This window comes from Cavia porcellus, unplaced genomic scaffold (genome assembly GCF_034190915.1).
Source record: "Cavia porcellus strain 051 isolate PalLab524CR breed Dunkin Hartley unplaced genomic scaffold, mCavPor4.1 scaffold_17, whole genome shotgun sequence".
Taxonomy (NCBI): Eukaryota; Metazoa; Chordata; class Mammalia; order Rodentia; family Caviidae; genus Cavia; species Cavia porcellus.
The window spans coordinates 54,489,632-54,507,971 of record NW_026947500.1 but is presented as its reverse complement, the minus strand read 5'-3'; the positions used below and the strand labels follow the sequence as shown (position 1 = coordinate 54,507,971).

Genomic DNA, 18,340 nt, shown 5'->3' with positions numbered 1-18,340 from the left:
AGAAAACTTGCATTTTCCTCTCTGAAATACTGAATGGTGCCTCCTTTCCAAACCTCTTGTGGAGAATGGACTTGCATATCTGGATCCCCAGTCCCTAGAGGCTGGATACTGTGCTGGTGCTGGCGGTCCAGAGACTTCTTGTTGAGGGTGAAAGTGACATGAGGGTAACTGGTCCTGCTCCCTGGGATCCTGCTCTGTGTTGATCAGACTTGATAGACTTTGTCACAGAAGCCACTTTATCTAGATCACTGCAGCAAATCAGAAACAAAGGCAATTTTAGTAAAGGAATTTCACTTTCCCAAGCTCTTACACTTCCTACAATGTTTCATATAAATATTCTCATGCTTGCTCCTTGTTTCATAGCTAAAATGACCAAGGAATTAGGTCTTTCTGTTGTACCCTATATCCATAAAGAGGCTAAACTGTCATCTGTTATCCATTATTCCCCCTCAAAACATTCTCTTCTGAGAGTAGTAGGGTAAAAAAAAAAGCACTGAAAATGAAAATTTGAATAATTTTCATAGAAAACTCAAAGTACATAAAAACTATTGACCAGGACCTCTGTGTCAAGGGGATTAGATGGTGACCTACTACAAGGTGGCAATGGAAATAATAATTTTTATTTTCAGGAGCAAAGAGTTCAGCAATCTGGGTGGTGGAGCATCATCCATGGCACAGGCACAAGGTCAGTACATCCAAGATGAGTGGGGAGCACTTAGTAAGAGTGATCATATGCCTCAGAAAGACAGTGAAGAGAAGAAATGCTTTACCCAGAGACGTGGAACTGGGGAGACACAATTTTTAATCTACTATTGGTTACTCTATTCCCATTTGGCTATAGAGAAAGGAGTGCAATAGATGGGAGAGATCACCCAGAAAATCAGCAAACCTGAGAAATTTAAAGGCTCTTTAGGGACACCAAATCCAACTCCACTAGCTTCATTTTTATTTTTTTTATTTTTTTAAGAAAAAAAAAAACAAAATAGTATAAGGGTACAAGTAATACAGAACTTTAAAAAACAGTAAGAAATCACTAGTTAATAGATTACATATTGTCATCTTAGAAATAGTTGTACAAGTTACAGGATTAAAGCATTCAAACAGTGAGACTGCAAACAGTTGTGTTCAGTGATTCAACAAAAATTTAGTAATATTGTCCTCTATCTTAAAACACCTAAACACACTTGCAGTTGTATGATTTAGAGCACTTTTTTTTCCTCTCTTTTTGGCAACAACATTTCCACATTTTGGGTTTTATTACTCCCATAGTACATATTAATTTTTGGAAGATAATAAAACCAAGTATGATAAAACAAAGCAGTCAGTCAAAACAAAGGATAGACATAGTACATGATGTAAAAACAGAATACAGGGTAATCAACAATGGTTACCATAATGCCTCTTGCTACCTTAAATGCCTATATCATTAGGTATAATAATATTGAACAAAACTGTACAGAGCAAGTACAATAAAGCCTAAACAATGGAAATATTACAGGACTTCAAAAGAAGATAATAGTCAAACCAGAATGGTATCATACTGAATCTTATTGCCTGCAGAGTAGTTGCCTATACTCTCAAAACTTGATACTATCAAACAGAACAGAACAGAGTAAAATCAGTCAAAACAAGATGGTGGAAGCAATACATGGATTCAAAGTTAATAGGAAATCAAAATGGTTACGATAATATATCCTGCTAATTTTTTTTTATTTTTCCCTTAATTGAAAAATAATAATAAAATAAATAAATAAATATTTTTTTAAAAAGAGGGCAATGGAGATAAAAGAGGACATAAAAACATAACAATACAGCTCAAAGCATAACAATTTCAGCAACCTAGTGCTTCACTACAAGAAAACCTGACTTAATAGTAGTTACCATAATGTCTCTTTCCTTGGAGTATTTGAGTATAACTTCATATACTATGTATTCAAACATATCCAGGCAGTGTAAAACCATTCAAGAGGATGAAAGTATTACAGGGTATTTAGAGCCAGCTAATGGAAAGCAATGGTTTCTACATTATCTGTTTGCCTCTAAAAACTTTTGTTTATACTATCACATATAATAAAATCCAGTGAGATGCAACATGATAAAACCAATGGAGACAGAAGAACAACAGGCTTCAAAGCCACATAATGGGGGATCATGAGTACCACATACTTTTATATATTTGAATCACTTCTTACAATAGGGAAACTATTCAGTATTCATACATGTGAGTTTGATTTATTTCACTTATGAGTACGGTCTCAAGCTGCGTCCATTTGTTGATAAATGTCTCAATGTGACCATTCTTTATAGCTGAGTAGTACTCCATTGTATAAAAATACCACAACTTTTTTATCCATTCCTCAGTTGATGGACACTTGAGTTGTTTCCAAGATCTGGCTATTACAAATTTTGCTGCTTTAAACATGGGTGCACATATATCACCGTGGTGTGATGCTTTCAGTTCTTCTGGGAATAAGCCTATAGGTGGAATAGCTGGGTCAGATGGAATCTCCAATCCCAACTTTTTGAGGAATCTCCAGACTGACCTCCACAATGGTTGCACCAGTCCACAATCCCACCAACAGTGCAGGAGAGTTCCTTTTTCCCCACAGCCTCTCCAGCATTTGTTGTGGGTAGTTTTGTTGAACTTGGCCATTCTTTCAGGAGTGAGATAAAATCTCAGTGCAGTTTCAATTTGCATTTCTCTAATGACTAATGATGATGAACATTTTTTCATATATTTATTTCCCATTTGTATTTCTTCATCTGAGAATTGTTTATTCATCTCAGATGCCCACTTTTGGATTGGGTCTTTGAATTTCGGAGGTCTGATTTTTTTTAATTCTTTATATGTTTTAGACAGAAATCCTTTGTCTGAGGGGCAGTTCACTAAGATTTTTTTCCCAGTTTGTGGTTTTTTTTCACTATGCTGGAGATTTCTTTTGATGTGCAGAAACTTTTTAATAAGAGGCGATCCCAGTTATTGACTCTGGGAAGTATTTCACATGCGGTTTGAGTCCTGATCATGAATTCTCTACCTACACTTATGTCTTCAAGGTTTTTACCCAATTTGTCTTCCAATAGATTTAGTGTTTCTGTTTTAATATTCAGATCTTTGATCCATTTAGATTTTCATTTAGTATATGGTGAAAGGCATGGTTCTAGTTTTAGTTTTCGGCAAATGGAGAGCCAGTTTTTCCAACACCATTTATTAGAGAGACTGTCGTTCTCCCAGTGAACATGTTTGGCTCCTTTATCAAAGATAAGGTGGTTGAGTGTGTTTGTAGTTGTGGTTGTATCTTCTAATCTATTCCGTTGATCTTCAGCTCTGTTTTCGTTCCAGTACCATGTTCATTTTACTACAGTTGTTTTGTAGTATAACTGAAAGTCAGGGATTGTGATGCCTCCTGGCTTGCCTTTGCTGCTTAGAATTGTCCTTGCTATTCTAGATCTCTTCTCACTCCAGATGAATTTTAGGAGTGATTTCTCCAGTTCTCTGAGATATGTTGATGGAATTTTTATTGGGATTGCATTGAATCTGTATAAAGGTTTTGGGAGAATGGCCATTTTCACAATATTTATTCTTCCTATCCATGAGCAAAGGATGTTTTTCCATATTCTGAGAACATTTTCAATTTCATTTTTCAGTGTAATATAATTTTCCCTGTACAGGTTTTTCACTTCTTTTGTGAGAGCAATTCCTAGATATTTCATTTTTTTGGTTGCTAGTGGGGCTTCTCTTATTTCTCTCTCTGTGACTTTGTTATTAGTGTATAGGAATGCTATTGATTTTTGAGTATTGATTTTATATCCAGCTACATTACTGAATTTATTTATTATATCTAGCAGTCTTTCAATGGAGTTTTGGGGATCTTCTATATAGAGTATCATGTCATCTGCAAATAATGATAGCTTAACTACTTTTCCTATCTTTATGCCTTTTATTTCTCTCTCTTGTCTAATTGCTCTGGCTAGTATTTCCAGCACTATATTAAATAGGAGTGGTGATAAGGGACATCCTTGTTTTGTGCTTGATTTTAAAGTGAATCTTATTGCCATCAAAGTAGTTGCCTATACCCTCAAACTTGATATTATCATATAGAATGGAACAGAGTCTAATCAGTCAAAACAAGATAGTGGGAGTATTACAGGACTTCAAATCAAGTTAATAGCAAATCAAAAGTTACTATAATATATCCTAACTATTTTTTTATTTTTTCACCTTAATTAAAAAAGTAATAAAAAGTGAAATAATTTTTAATGAATAAGGGAGAGATTGAGATAAAACAGGACATAACAACATAACAATACAGGTCAAAGCATGACAGTTTCAGCAACCTAGTGCTTCACCACCAAATAACCTGACTTAATAGTAGTTACCATAGTGTCTTTTTCCTTGAAATATTTGAATATAACTTCATATACTACAGCATCAAACATATCAAGACAGGGTATAACCATTCAAGCATTATAGCTTGAATTCTGTAAGCATTATAGGGTATTTGGAACCAGCTAACAGAAAACGAAAAATGGTTTCTATATTATCTCTTCACCTATAAAAAATTTTGTTTATACTATCACATATAATAAAATCCAGCAAGATACAACACGATAAAACCAATGGAGACAGAAGAGCCTTAGTTTGGTGGGGCTTCAAATCAAGATGGTATTAAATCAGCACTAGCTATTATGATGTCTTGTTTTCTTCAAAATAGCTGTTCCTTTCATCACAGGCAATAATATCAAGCAGCCCAGAATACAGCCATTCCAATTAATAAGTGAAAACTTTATAAGGCTTCAAGGCCACATAATGGGGAATCATGATTACCACATACTTTTATATATTTGAATCATTTCTTACAACAGGGAAACTATTTGGTATTCACACATGCAAGTTTGATTTATTTTACTTATGAGTATGATTTCAAGCGGTGCCCATTTATTGATAAATATCTCAATGTGATACTTCTTTATAGCTGAGTACTAATCCATTGTATAGAAATATCACAACTTTTTTATCCATTCCTCAGTTGATGGACACTTGGGTGGTTTCCAAGATCTGGTGATTACAAATTGTGCTGCTATAAACAAAGGTGCACATATATCACTGTGGTATGATGCTTTCAAATCTTCTGGGAATATGCCTAGAAGTGGGTTAGCTGGAACAAATGGGACTTCCAATCCCAGGTTTTTTGAGAAATCTCCAGACTGACCTCCATGAAGCTTGTACCAGTCTACACTCCCACCCACAGTGCAGGAGAGTTCCTTTTTCACCACAGCCTCTCCAGCATTTGTTGTTGTTGTTGATCCTGGCCATTCTTTCAGGAATGAGATGGAATCTCAGTGTAGTTTTAATTTGGATTTCTCTAAGGAGCAATGATGATGAGCATTTTTTCATGTATTTATTTGCCGTTTATTTCTTCATCTGAGAATTGTGTATTCATCTCAGATGCCCATTTTTGGATTGGATCTTTGAATTTTGCGGGTCTGAGTTTTTTAATTCTTTATATGTTTTAGACAAAAGTCCCTTGTCTGAGGGGGAGTTCACTATGATCTTTTCCCAATTTGTGGGTTTTCTTTTCACTATGCTGGAGGGGTTTTTTTTGACATGCAGAAACTTTTTCATAAGAGGTGGTCCCAGTTATTGATTCAGGGAATTATTTCCCATGTGGTTTGAGTCCTGTTCATGAATTCTCTACCTACCCCTATGTCTACCCCAAGGTTTCTACCCAATTTGTCTTCCAATAGATTTAATGTTTCTGTTTTAATATTCAGATCTTTGATCCATTTCGATTTTAATTTAGTACATGGTGATAGGCTTGGGTCTGGTTTTAGTTTTCAGCAAATGGAGAGCCAGTTTTTCCAGCACCATTTATTAAAGACACTGTCATTCTTCCAGTGAACCTGTTTGGCTCCTTTATCAAAGATAAGGTGGTTGAGTGTGTTTGTAGTTGTGGTTGTCTCTTCTAATCTATTGCATTGATCTTTGGCTCTGTTTGGATTCCAGTACCTTGTTGATTATACTATGGTTGCTTTGTAGTATAACTTCAAGTCAGGGATTGTGGTGCCCCCTCCCTTGCCTTTGTTGCTTAGAACTGTCTTTGCTATTGTAGGTCTCTTCTCGCTCCAGATCAATTTTAGGAGTTATTTCTCTAGATCTATGTTGATGGTATTTTTATTGGGATTGCATTGAATCTGTATAACAGTTTTGGGAAAATGGCCATTTTCACAATGTTTGTTCTTCCTATCCGTGAGGAAGGGATGTCTTTCCATTTTCTGAGATCATCTTCAATTTCTTTCATGAGAGTAATTCCTAAATATTACATGTTTTGGTTGCTAGTGTGAAGGTTGTGGCTTCTCTTATTTCTCTCTCTGTGATTTTGTGGTTAGTGTAGAGGAATACTATTGATTTTTGAGTACTGATTTTGTATCCAGCTACAATGCTGAATTTATTTATTATCTAGGAGTCTTTCAATGGAGTTTAGGGGGTCTTCTATTTAGAGTATCATGTCATCTGCAAACAATGATAATTTAACTTCTTCTTTTCCTATCTTTACCCCTTTTATTTCTCTCTCTTTTCTAATTGCTCTGGCTAGTATTTCCAGTACTATATTAAGTAGGGGTCTCCTTCCCTTCTACAAAACATCTATCTCTCTGTTTTCTGTCATCTTTTCTTCCACTCTTTTATTTATTTATATTTTATAAATATATTTATATTTGCAACCTTATTTTCAGTTTCAAATCTCTATGGAGATTCCCTAAAAATCTAAAACTAAAAATTCCATTCAACCCAGTGATTCTCCTTCTAGGTACCTCCATGAAAGAGTTAAAGACATCACATTACAGAGACCCATATATACTTAGTTTATAGCAGTACAATTCACAATAGCTAAATCTTAGAAGCAGTCTCTGTGCCCATCAGTAGATGAACTGATAAAGGAAATACGATATTTACACCACATGGAATACTACTCTGCTATAAAGTAGGATAAACTGGACAGTCTCTTAGTCTCTTTAGTGTTATATCTTCTGAGTTACAAAATGAAACCAGTTGATAGAAAATAAAGAGGATTTACAGCCTGTTTCCGCCTCCCTGTTTCCGACTGTGCTTGGAGGACTGTGGAGTTCTAAGCAAGCAGGTGAGTGCCACTGGTTCCAGAGGCCCAGCAGCCTGGCGTAAGTGACTTGTGCACTTTCCCCCAAGCCCAAAGAGTTTGGGGCCTTCTCTTGCCCTGCCCTCTCTCGCAGCTTCTGGGTGCACTGGAGCAGGCAGAAGGTACTAGGAGCAGGAATCAGCCTCCCCTCTCCCAGCTGTGCTGGGCAGATTGTTGAGTGCTAAGCAAGCAGGGGGCCGCCATCAGTTCCAGAGGCTGGGTTTGAGCCAGCCTGCTCCAACCCCAGTGACTATCAATCCAGGGAACTGGGTGCCAGAGTCCAAAGATCTGAGGGCATAGAAGAGAATCTCCAACAGACCCTGAGGAAGCCTTAGAATAACAATGGAAACACTTAAAACACAGAAATATAGGAAAATAACAAAACAAAAGACCAAATTACAATCTCAAACCTTCAGCCCATCAAAAGAAATCTTAGGAGTGATGTATACAGAAGAAAATATACGACATACACCTCAAATATTGGACATAATAACAACTGAAATAAACAAGCAACTCCGGGAAGCTTTAGCTTTAGGAATTCAAACTAGAAATAATCTCCCAGGTAAAAGAAGAAATGATGAAAGAAATGGAAAAGAGATGCTGAATATATCTAAAGAAAACACAATTTAAAAATTGAAAGAACCAAACAAAAAGATAGAATCTCTAGATGAGCAATATAAGAAACAAACAGAATACATAAAGCAGATATACAGAGATATACAGGAAATAAAAAACTCCACTGAAAGCTGCAAAACCACCTCAATGAAAGTGAAGATAGAATTTCAGACCTTGAAGACAAGATTGCAGATAGTGAACAGAAAAGGAAAGATCTTTTAAAAATAACAAAGAATGAGGAAATAACAATTCAACAACTTCAAGGTTACACAAAGAAAAACAACATAAGATTAATAGTGATGAATGAAAAAGAAGCGGACAGCATAAAGGATGTCAAGAGGATATTTAGAGAAGTAATAGCTGAAAATTTCCCAAACATGAGCTCAGAAACTGACATCAGGATCAGTGAAGCATATAGAACACCAAATAGTCATAACCAAAATAAAACTACACCCAGACATATAATAATCACCATCCCAGAAATACAACATATTAACAGAATATTAAAAGCTGTCAGAGAGAAAAGACAGATCACTTATAAAGGAAAACCTATCAAAATCACATCAGACTTCTCAGCACAAAAAATAAAGTCAAGAAGAGCATGGAGTGAAGTATTCCAGATCCTAAAGGAAAATTATTTCCAACCTAGACTGATGTACCCTGCAAAACTGTCCTTCAGAACTGGTAGTGAAATAAGATACTTCCATAACAAAGAACAAATGAAGAACTTCATGATCACCAAGCCAACCCTGCAAAAAATATTGAAAGTTTAGATACACTTAGGAAAAAACTACTAATCAAAGCAGATAATTAAACAGAACAGAAAGATAAAGATGCAACAGCAGAAAAAAAAACATGTCAACAATAAACCAACATATAACAGTTATAAACATTAACGTAAATGGTCTCAATGCACCAATTAAAAGAAATAGACTGGCAGAATGGATCAAGAAACAAAATCCAACATATGCAGTCCGCAAGAAACCCATCTAACCCAAAAGTATACTCATGGACTAAAAGTCAAAGCATGGAAAATAATACTTCACACAACAGGAAACAAAAAAAAGCAGGAGTAGCCATTCTGTTTGCAGACAATGTGAACTTTAAACCAATAATTATCAGAAGAGACAAAGCAGGTCACTACATACTTGTTACGGGAAAGCTTCAAGAGGAAGAGATAACAATATTAAAAATATATGCACCAAATTCCAGAGCACCAAGTTACATAAAACAAGTATTAACAGAAAAAAAATGAAATTATCAGTAACACAACTATAACAGGAGACATTGACACACATAGACACCAAGTGACAGATCAACCAGACAGAAAATCTGCAAAGAAATAACAGAACTGAATCACACATGTGAACAAATGGACTTGATAGACATACAGAGTGTTCCATCCAACATCAGAAAACATATTCTTCTCAGGAGTACATGGGTCATTCTCTAAAACAGATGGTACAATTAGCTCACAGAACATATTTAAATAAATGTAAAAGAGTTGAAATTATACCTTGCATGTTATCAGATCATAGCGCTTTGAAATTAGAAATTAATGAAAGAACATACTGCAAAACTCCCACAAACACATGGAAACTGAATAACACACTCTTGAGTAATTAGTGGGTCACAGGGAATATTAAAGAAATTAAACAATACCTACAAGAAAAGGAAAATACAAATACAACTTACCGGAATCTGTGGGATGCAATGAACGTCGACCTCAGAGGAAAATTTATTGCACTGAGTTCCCACATCAGGAAAACAGAATGAATACAAATAAATAACCTGATTCTTCACCTCAAACATCTAGAAAAAGAAGAGCAAGTCAAGCCCAAAGCCAAAAGAAGAGAGGAAATTATAAATATCAGAGCAGAAATCAATAGAGACTAATAAACAATCCAAAGAATCAATGAATCAAAGAGTTAGTTCTTTGAAAGAATAAATAAAATTGATAAGCCCCTAGCCAACCTCATTTTAAAAAGGGAAGAAAAAGCTCAAATTCATGCAATAAGAAATGAAAAAGGTGAAATCACTACAGACTCTATAGAAATACAGAAGATCATCAACACCTATTTCAAAAACCTCTACTCTCAAAGGTTTGATAACACAGAAAAAATAGACAGATTCCTAGAAACATAAGAAGTACCAAAGCTAGGTCAAGAGGATGTAAAACTGCTGAATAACCCAATTTCTATTAATGACATTGAAAACGTAATTAAGTCCTTACCTACAAATAGAGCCCAGGCCCAGACGGAATCACTGCAGAATTCTAAAGAAATACAAAGACCTAATGCTGACACTCCTCAAACTCTTCAATGAAATTGAAAGGGAAGCAATCATTCCTGGGAGCAAATATTACTCTGGTACCAAAACCTAAAAAAAAAAATCAAATAAAAAAGAGAAATATAGACCAATCTGACTAATGAACACAGATGCAAAAATCCTCAATAAAATATTGGCAAATAGGATGCAGCAAATCATCAAGAAGATTATACACCATGACCAAGGGGGATGCATCGCAGGCATGCAGGGATGGTTCAACATACGAAATCAATAAAAATGTAATCCACCATATCAATAAAGCCAAAACTAAGAATCACATGATCATCTCTATAGATGCTGAAAAAGCTTTCAATAAGGTCCATCATTCATTCATGATAAGAACTTGACAGAAAATTGGAATAGATGGTCTTTACCTCAATATAATAAAGGCCCTCTAAGACAAACCAACAGCCAGTATTATACTAAGTGGCCAAAAAATGAAGGCCTTTACTTTAAAATCAGGCAAAAGACAAGGAAGTCATTTATCACCATTCCTATTTAATATAGTACTGGAAATACTAGTCAGAGCAATTAGACAAGGGAGAGAAATAAAATGGGTAAAGATAGGAAAAGAAGTTAAATTATCATTGTTTATAGATGACATGATACTCTACATAGAAGACCCCTAAACTCCACTGAAAGACTCCTAGATATATAAATAAATTCAGTAATGTAGCTGGATACAAAATCAATACTCAAAAATCAATAGCATTCCTCTACACTAACAAAAAAATCACAGAGAGAAAAATAAGAGAAGCCACAACCTTCACACTAGCAACCAAAAAAATGAAATATTTAGGAATTTCTCTTCTGAAAGAAGTGAAATTTCTCTTCTGAAAGAAGTGAAATGTTTAGGAATTTCTCTTCTCAAAGAAGTGAAATATTTAGGAATTACTCTTCTGAAAGAAGTGAAAACCTTTACAGAGAAAATTATAATACACTGAAAAAAGAAATTGAAGAAGATCTCAGAAAATGGAAAGACATCCCTTCCTCACGGATAGGAAGAATAAATATTGTGAAAATGGCCGTTCTCCCAAAACTCTTATACAGATTCAATGCAATCCCAATAAAAATACCATCAACATAGATCTAGAGAAATAACTCCTAAAATTGATCTGGAGCGAGAAGAGACTTACAATAGCAAAGACAGTTCTAAGCAACAAAGGCAAGGGAGGAGGCACCACAATCCCTGACTTGAAGTTATACTACAAAGCAACTATAGTAAAATCAACAAGGTACTGGAATCAAAACAGAGCCGAAGATCAATGGAATAGATTAGAAGATACAACCACAACTACAAACACACTCAACCACCTTATCTTTGATAAAGGAGCCAAACAGGTTCACTGGAAAAATGACAGTCTCTTTAATAAATGGTGTTGGAAAAACTGGCTCTCCATTTGCCAAAAACTAAAACTAGAACCATGCCTATCACCATGTACTAAATTAAAGTCTAAATGGATCAAAGATCTGAATATTAAAACAGAAACACTAAATCTATTGGAAGACAAATTGGGTAGAAATCTTGAAGACATAGTGGTAGGTAGAGAATTCATGAACAGGACTCAAATCGCATGGCAAATACTTCTCTGAATCAATAACTGGGACCACCTCTTATTAAAAAGTTTCTGCGTATCAAAAGAAATCTCCAGCATAGTGAAAATAAAACCCACAAAGTGGGAAAAAAATCCTACTGAACTGTCCCTCAGACAAAGGACTTCTAAAACATATAAAGAATTTTTTTAAAAATAAGACCCCAAAATTCAACGATCCAATCAAAAAATGGGCATCTAAGATGAATACACACTTCTCAGATGAACAAATACAAATGGCAAATAAATACATGAAAAAATGTTCATCAAAAATAGTCATTAGGGAAATGCAAATTAAAATCACACTGAGATTTCATCTCACTCCTGAAAGAATGGCCAGGATCAAGAAAACCATGTTACAAATGCTGGAGAGGCTGTGGGGAAAAAGGAACTCTCCTGCACTGTTGGTGGGAGTGTAGACTGGTACAACCATTGTGGAGGTCAGTCTGGAGATTTCTCAAAAAGCTGGGATTGGAAGTCCCATTTGTTCCAGCTAACCCACTTCTAGGCATATTCCCAGAAGATTTGAAAGCATCATACCACAATGATATATGTGCACCCATGTTTATAGCAGCACAATTTGTAATAGCCAGATCTTAGAAACAACCTAAGTGTCCATCAACTGAGGAATGGATAAAAAAGTTGTGGTATTTTTATATGATAGAGTACTACTCACCTACAAAGAATGATCATATTGAGATATTTATAAATAAATCGATGCAGATTAAGACCATACTCATTGGCCATAGGTCTGCAGAGGAGGAGCTGGGCAGATCTGGGGTGCCCTCACCGGCCTGCGTGTCTGGAGGACTCTGGATATCTCCGCCCAGACTGCTGGAGTTCCCCCAGGCTTCCAGGTGCAGTGAAGGAGAGAGGTGGGTTTGAGGCTTCCATATCAGCCTCCCCATTCCGGCTCCACTTGGAGACCTGCTGAACTGCGGATGGATGGGCGGGCCCACACTATCAGCCTAGCCCAGCCTGTTTAGCTGCTGCGCCTGGCCATAGGTCTGCAGAGGAGGAGCTGGGCAGATCTGGGGTGCCCTCACCGGCCTCTCTGCGTGTCTGGAGGACTCTGTATATCTCCGCCCAGACTGCTGGAGTTCCCCCAGGCTTCCAGGTGCAGTGAAGGAGAGAGGTGGGTTTGAGGCTTCCATATCAGCCTCCCCATTCCGGCTCCACTTGGAGACCTGCTGAGCTCCTGATAGGTGGGCTGGCCCACACTACCAGCCTAGCCCAGCCTGTTTAGCTGCTGCGCCTGGCCATAGGTCTGCAGAGGAGGAGCTGGGCAGATCTGGGGTGCCCTCACCGGCCTCTCTGCGTGTCTGGAGGACCCTGGATATCTCTGCAACCAGGGAGGGTCCACAGGTTCCTGAACCACTGCGGCCTGTGGTGAGTACCCTAACCCGGCTGCGATTGAAGAACTGTGGAGCTTCCAAGGGGCAGGTGGGCGCACAGTGTCCCTGAGGCCGAGCTTGTCTGGAACTGTGGAGTTCTGAGCAGGCAGAGGAGGGACACTGGTTCTGTAGGCCCAATGGCTTGGGGTAGCACGGTGCCAGAGTCTCAGTAGCTCCAAACATAGAAGGGGATTTTCAACAGATCCTGAGGAAGCTTTCAAATAACACTTGAAACACAGAAATATAGGAAAATGACAAAACGAAAGACCAAATTACAACCTCAAACCTCCAGCCCATCTCAAGAAACCCTAGGAGCGATGTATATAGAAGAAAATATATCCCATCCACCTCATATATCGGACACAATAGCCACTGAAATTGACAAGCAACTCCAGGAAGCTTTAAAGAAATTCAAACTCGAAATAATCTCCCAGATAAAAGAAGAAATGATAAAAGAAATGAAAGAGATTCTAAATATATCTAAAGAAAACACAGATAAAAAATTGGAGGAACTAAACAAAAAGATAGAATCCCTAGACGAGCAATATAAGAAACAAACAGAATACATAATGCAGATGCACAGAGATATACAGGAAATAAAAAACTCCACTGATAGTTGTAAAAACCGCCTTAATGAAAGTGAAGATAGAATTTCAGACCTTGAAGACAGGATTGCAGCTAGTGAACAGGAAAGGAAAGATCTTTTGAAAATAACAAGGAATCAGGAAACAACAATTCAACAACTGCAAGATGATGCAAAGAAGAATAACATAAGAATGATAGGGATTAATGAAAGAGAGGGAGACAACATGAAGGATGTCAGGAGGATATTTAGAGAAGTAATAGCTGAAAATTTCCCAAGCATGAGATCAGAAACTGACATCAGGATCAGTGAAGCATATAGAATTCCAAACAGTCATAACCAAAATAAAACTACACCCAGACATATAATAATCACCATCCCAGAAATCCAACACAAGAATAGATTATTAAAAGCTGTCAGAGAGAAAAGACAGATCACTTATAAAGGAAAGCCTATCAGAATCACAGCAGACTTCTTAGCACAAACGATAAAGTCAAGAAGAGCATGGAGTGAAGTATTCCAGATCCTAAAGCAAAATGATTTCCAACCTAGACTGATATATCCTGCAAAACTATCATTCAAAATAGATGGTGCAATACGATACTTCCATGACAAAGAACAGCTGAAGAACTTCATGAACACCAAACCAACCCTGCAAAAAATATTGAAAGACAGTTTAGATACACAAAGGAAAAAACCACTAAGCAAAGCAAATAATTAAACAGAACAGAAAGATAAAGATGCAACAGCAGAGAGATAGCATTCCTACAATTAACCAGCATTTAACAGTAATAACCATTAATGTAAATGGTCTCAATGCACCAATCAAAGAAACAGACTAGCAGAATGGATCAAGAAACAAAATCCAACCATATGCTGTTTACAGGAAACCCATCTAACCCAGAAGGATACTCACAGACTGAAAGTCAAAGGATGGAAAACAATTCTCCATGCAGCAGGAATCCAAAAAAAGGCAGGAGTAGCCATTCTGTTTGCAGACAACGTGAACTTTAAACCAACAATGACCATAAAGGACAAAGAAGGTCACTACATACTCGTAAGGGGAAAACTCCAAGAGGAAGAGATAACTATCTTAAATATATATGCACCAAACTCCAGAGCACCCAGTTATATAAAACAATTATTAACAGAAATGAAAACTCAAATTATCAGTAACACAGTTGTAACAGGAGACCTTAATACACCACTGACATCAAGGGACAGATCAACCAGACAGAAAATGAGCAAAGAAATAACAGAACTGAATCACACCTGTGAACAAATGGGTTTGATAGACATATACAGAATGTTCCACCCAAAAACATCAGAATACACATTCTTCTCAGCAGTACATGGATCATTTTCTAAAATAGACCATATATTAGCTCACAGAACATATTTAAGCAAATGCAAAACAGTTGAAATCATCCCTTGCATATTATCGGATCATAGCGCTCTGAAATTAGAAATTAATGACAAAAGATACTGCAAAAATTCCACAAACACGTGGAAACTACATAACACACTCTTGAGTAATCAGTGGGTCACAGAAGAAATTAAAGAAGAAATTAAACAATACCTAAAAGAAAATGAAAATGCAGATACAACTTACCGGAATCTGGGGGATGCAATGAAAGCCGTTCTGAGAGGAAAATTTATTGCACTGAGTTCCCACATCAGGAAAACAGAACGAATACAAATAAATAACTTGATGCTACACCTCAAACATCTAGAAAAAGAAGAGCAAGTCAAGCCCAAAGCCAAAAGAAGAGAGGAAATTATAAAAATCAGAGCAGAAATCAATACAATAGAGACTAAGAAAACAATCCAAAGAATCAACGAATCAAAGAGTTGGTTCTTTGAAAGAAAGAATAAAATTGATAAGCCCCTAGCCAACCTTATTTAAAAAAGGGAAGAAAAAGCTCAAATTCATGCAATAAGAAATGAAAAAGGAGAAATCACTACAGACCCAATAGAAATACAGAGGATCATCAACACCTATTTCGAAAACCTCTACTCTCAAAAGTTTGATAACACAGAAGAAATAGACAGATTCTTAGAAGCATATGAAGTACCAAAGCTAGATCAAGAGGATATAAAACTGTTGAATAACCCAATCTCTGCTAATGAAATTGAGAATGTAATTGGGTCCTTGCCCACCAAGAAGAGCCCAGGCCCAGATGGATTCACTGCAGAATTCTACAAGAAATATAAAGAAGACCTAATGCCGACACTCCTCAAACTATTCAATGAAATTGAAAGGGAAGCAATCCTTCCTAAGTCATTCCTGGAAGCAAATATTACTCTAGTACCAAAACCTGAGAAAGACCCAACTATAAAAGAGAACTATAGACCGATCTCCCTAATGAACACAGATGCAAAAATCCTCAATAAAATATTGGCAAATAGGATCCAGCAAATCATCAAGAAGATTATACACCATGACCAAGTGGGATTCATCCCAGGAATGCAAGGATGGTTCAACATACGCAAATCAATAAATGTAATCCACCATATCAATAAAGCCAAAAATAAGAATCACATGATCATCTCTATAGATGCAGAAAAAGCCTTCGATAAGGTCCACCACTTTTTCATGATAAGAACTTGACAGAAAATTGGAATAAATGGTCTTTACCTCAATATAATAAAGGCCATTTATGACAAACCAACAGCCAGCATCATACTAAATGGCCAAAAATTGAAAGTCTTTACTTTAAAATCGGGCACAAGACAAGGATGTCCTTTATCACCACTCCTATTTAATATAGTACTGGAAGTACTAGCCAGAGCAATTAGGCAAGAAAGAGAAATAAAAGGGGTAAAGATAGGAAAAGAAGAAGTTAAATTATCATTGTTTGCAGATGACATGATACTCTACATAGAAGACCCCCTAAACTCCATTGAAATACTCTTAGATACAATAAATAAATTCAGTAATGTGGCTGGATACAAAATCAATACTCAGAAATCAATAGCATTCCTATACACGAACAACAAAATTACAGAGAGGGAAATAAGAGAAACTGGACTATTCACATTAGCAAGCAAAAAAATGAAATATTTAGGAATTACTCTTACGAAAGAAGTGAAAGACTTATACAGTGAAAATTATAATACACTGAAAAAGGAAATTGAAGATGATCTCAGAAAATGGAAAGACATCCCTTGCTCATGGATAGGAAGAACAAACATTGTGAAGATGGCCATTCTCCCAAAACTCTTATACAGATTCAATGCAATCCCAATAGAAATTCCATCAACGTACCTTATAGATCTAGAGAAATCACTCCTAAATTTCATCTGGAACCAGAAGAGACCTAGAATCGCAAAGGCAATTCTAAGCAGCAAAGACAAAGCAGGAGGCATCACAATCCCTGACTTGAAGTTATACTACAAAGCAACAGTAGTAAAATCAACATGGTATTGGAATCAAAACAGAGCCGAAGATCAGTGGAATAGATTAGAAGATACAACCACAACTACGAACACACTCAACCACCTTATCTTTAATAAAGGAGCCAAGCAGGTTCACTGGAAGAACGACAGTCTCTTTAATAAATGGTGCTGGAAAAACTGGCTCTCCATTTGCCGAAAACTAAAGCTAGACCCATGTCTATCACCATGTACTAAATTAAAATCTAAATGGGTCAAAGATCTGAATATTAAAACAGAAACACTAAATCTATTGGAAGACAAATTAGGTAGAAACCTTGGAGACATAGGAGTAGGTAAAGAATACATGAACAGGACTCAAACCGCACGGGAAATACTTCCCAGAATCAATAACTGGGACCACTTCTTATTAAAAAGTTTCTGCATGTCAAAAGAAATCTCCAGCATAGTGAAAAGAAAACCCACAAACTGGGAAAAGATTTTAGTGAACTCTCTCTCAGACAAGGGCCTCTTGTCTAAAACATATAAAGAATTAAAGAAACTCAGACCTCCAAAATTCAAAGATCCAATCCAAAAATGGGCATCTGAGATGAATACGCAATTCTCAGATGAAGAAATGCAAATGGCAAATAAATACATGAAAAAATGCTCATCATCATTGATCATTAGAGAAATGCAAATTAAAACCACACTGAGATACCATCTCACTCCTGAAAGAATGGCCAGGATCAAGAAAACCGACAACAAATGCTGGAGAGGCTGTGGGGAAAAAGGAACTCTCCTGCACTGCTGGTGGGAGTGTAGACTGGTACAGCCTTTGTGGAGATCTATCTGGAGATTTCTCAAAAAGTTGGGACTGGAAATCCCATTTATTCCAGCTATTCCACTTCTAGGCATATTCCCAGAAGAACTGAAAGCATCATACCACAGTGATATATGTGCACCCATGTTTATAGCAGCACAATTTGTAATCGCCAGATCTTGGAAACAACCCAAGTGTCCATCAACTGAGGAATGGATAAAAAAGTTGTGGTATTTCTATACAATGGAGTATTATTCAGCTATAAAGAAGGATCACATTGAGATATTTATCAATAAATGGGCACAGCTTGAGACCATACTCATAAGTGAAATAAATCAATCTCGCATGTGTGAATACCGAATAGTTTCCCTAATGTAAGTAATGATTCAAATATATAAAAATATGTGGTAATCATGATTCCCCATTAGGTGCCCTGGAGCCTTATAAAGTTTGCACTCATTAATTAGAAAGGCTTTATT

General features: G+C 36.6%; 1 protein-coding gene across 1 annotated transcript in view; it reads right to left on the bottom strand.

Moving 5' to 3' along the window:
• Tcn1 (transcobalamin 1) overlaps positions 1-18,340 on the bottom strand; it is a 31,617-nt gene that overhangs the window by 4,975 nt on the left and 8,302 nt on the right. Inside the window, 1 exon segment of the mRNA XM_063229093.1 lies at positions 592-764. Within this exon segment, the coding sequence (XP_063085163.1) occupies positions 592-764 (173 nt within the window).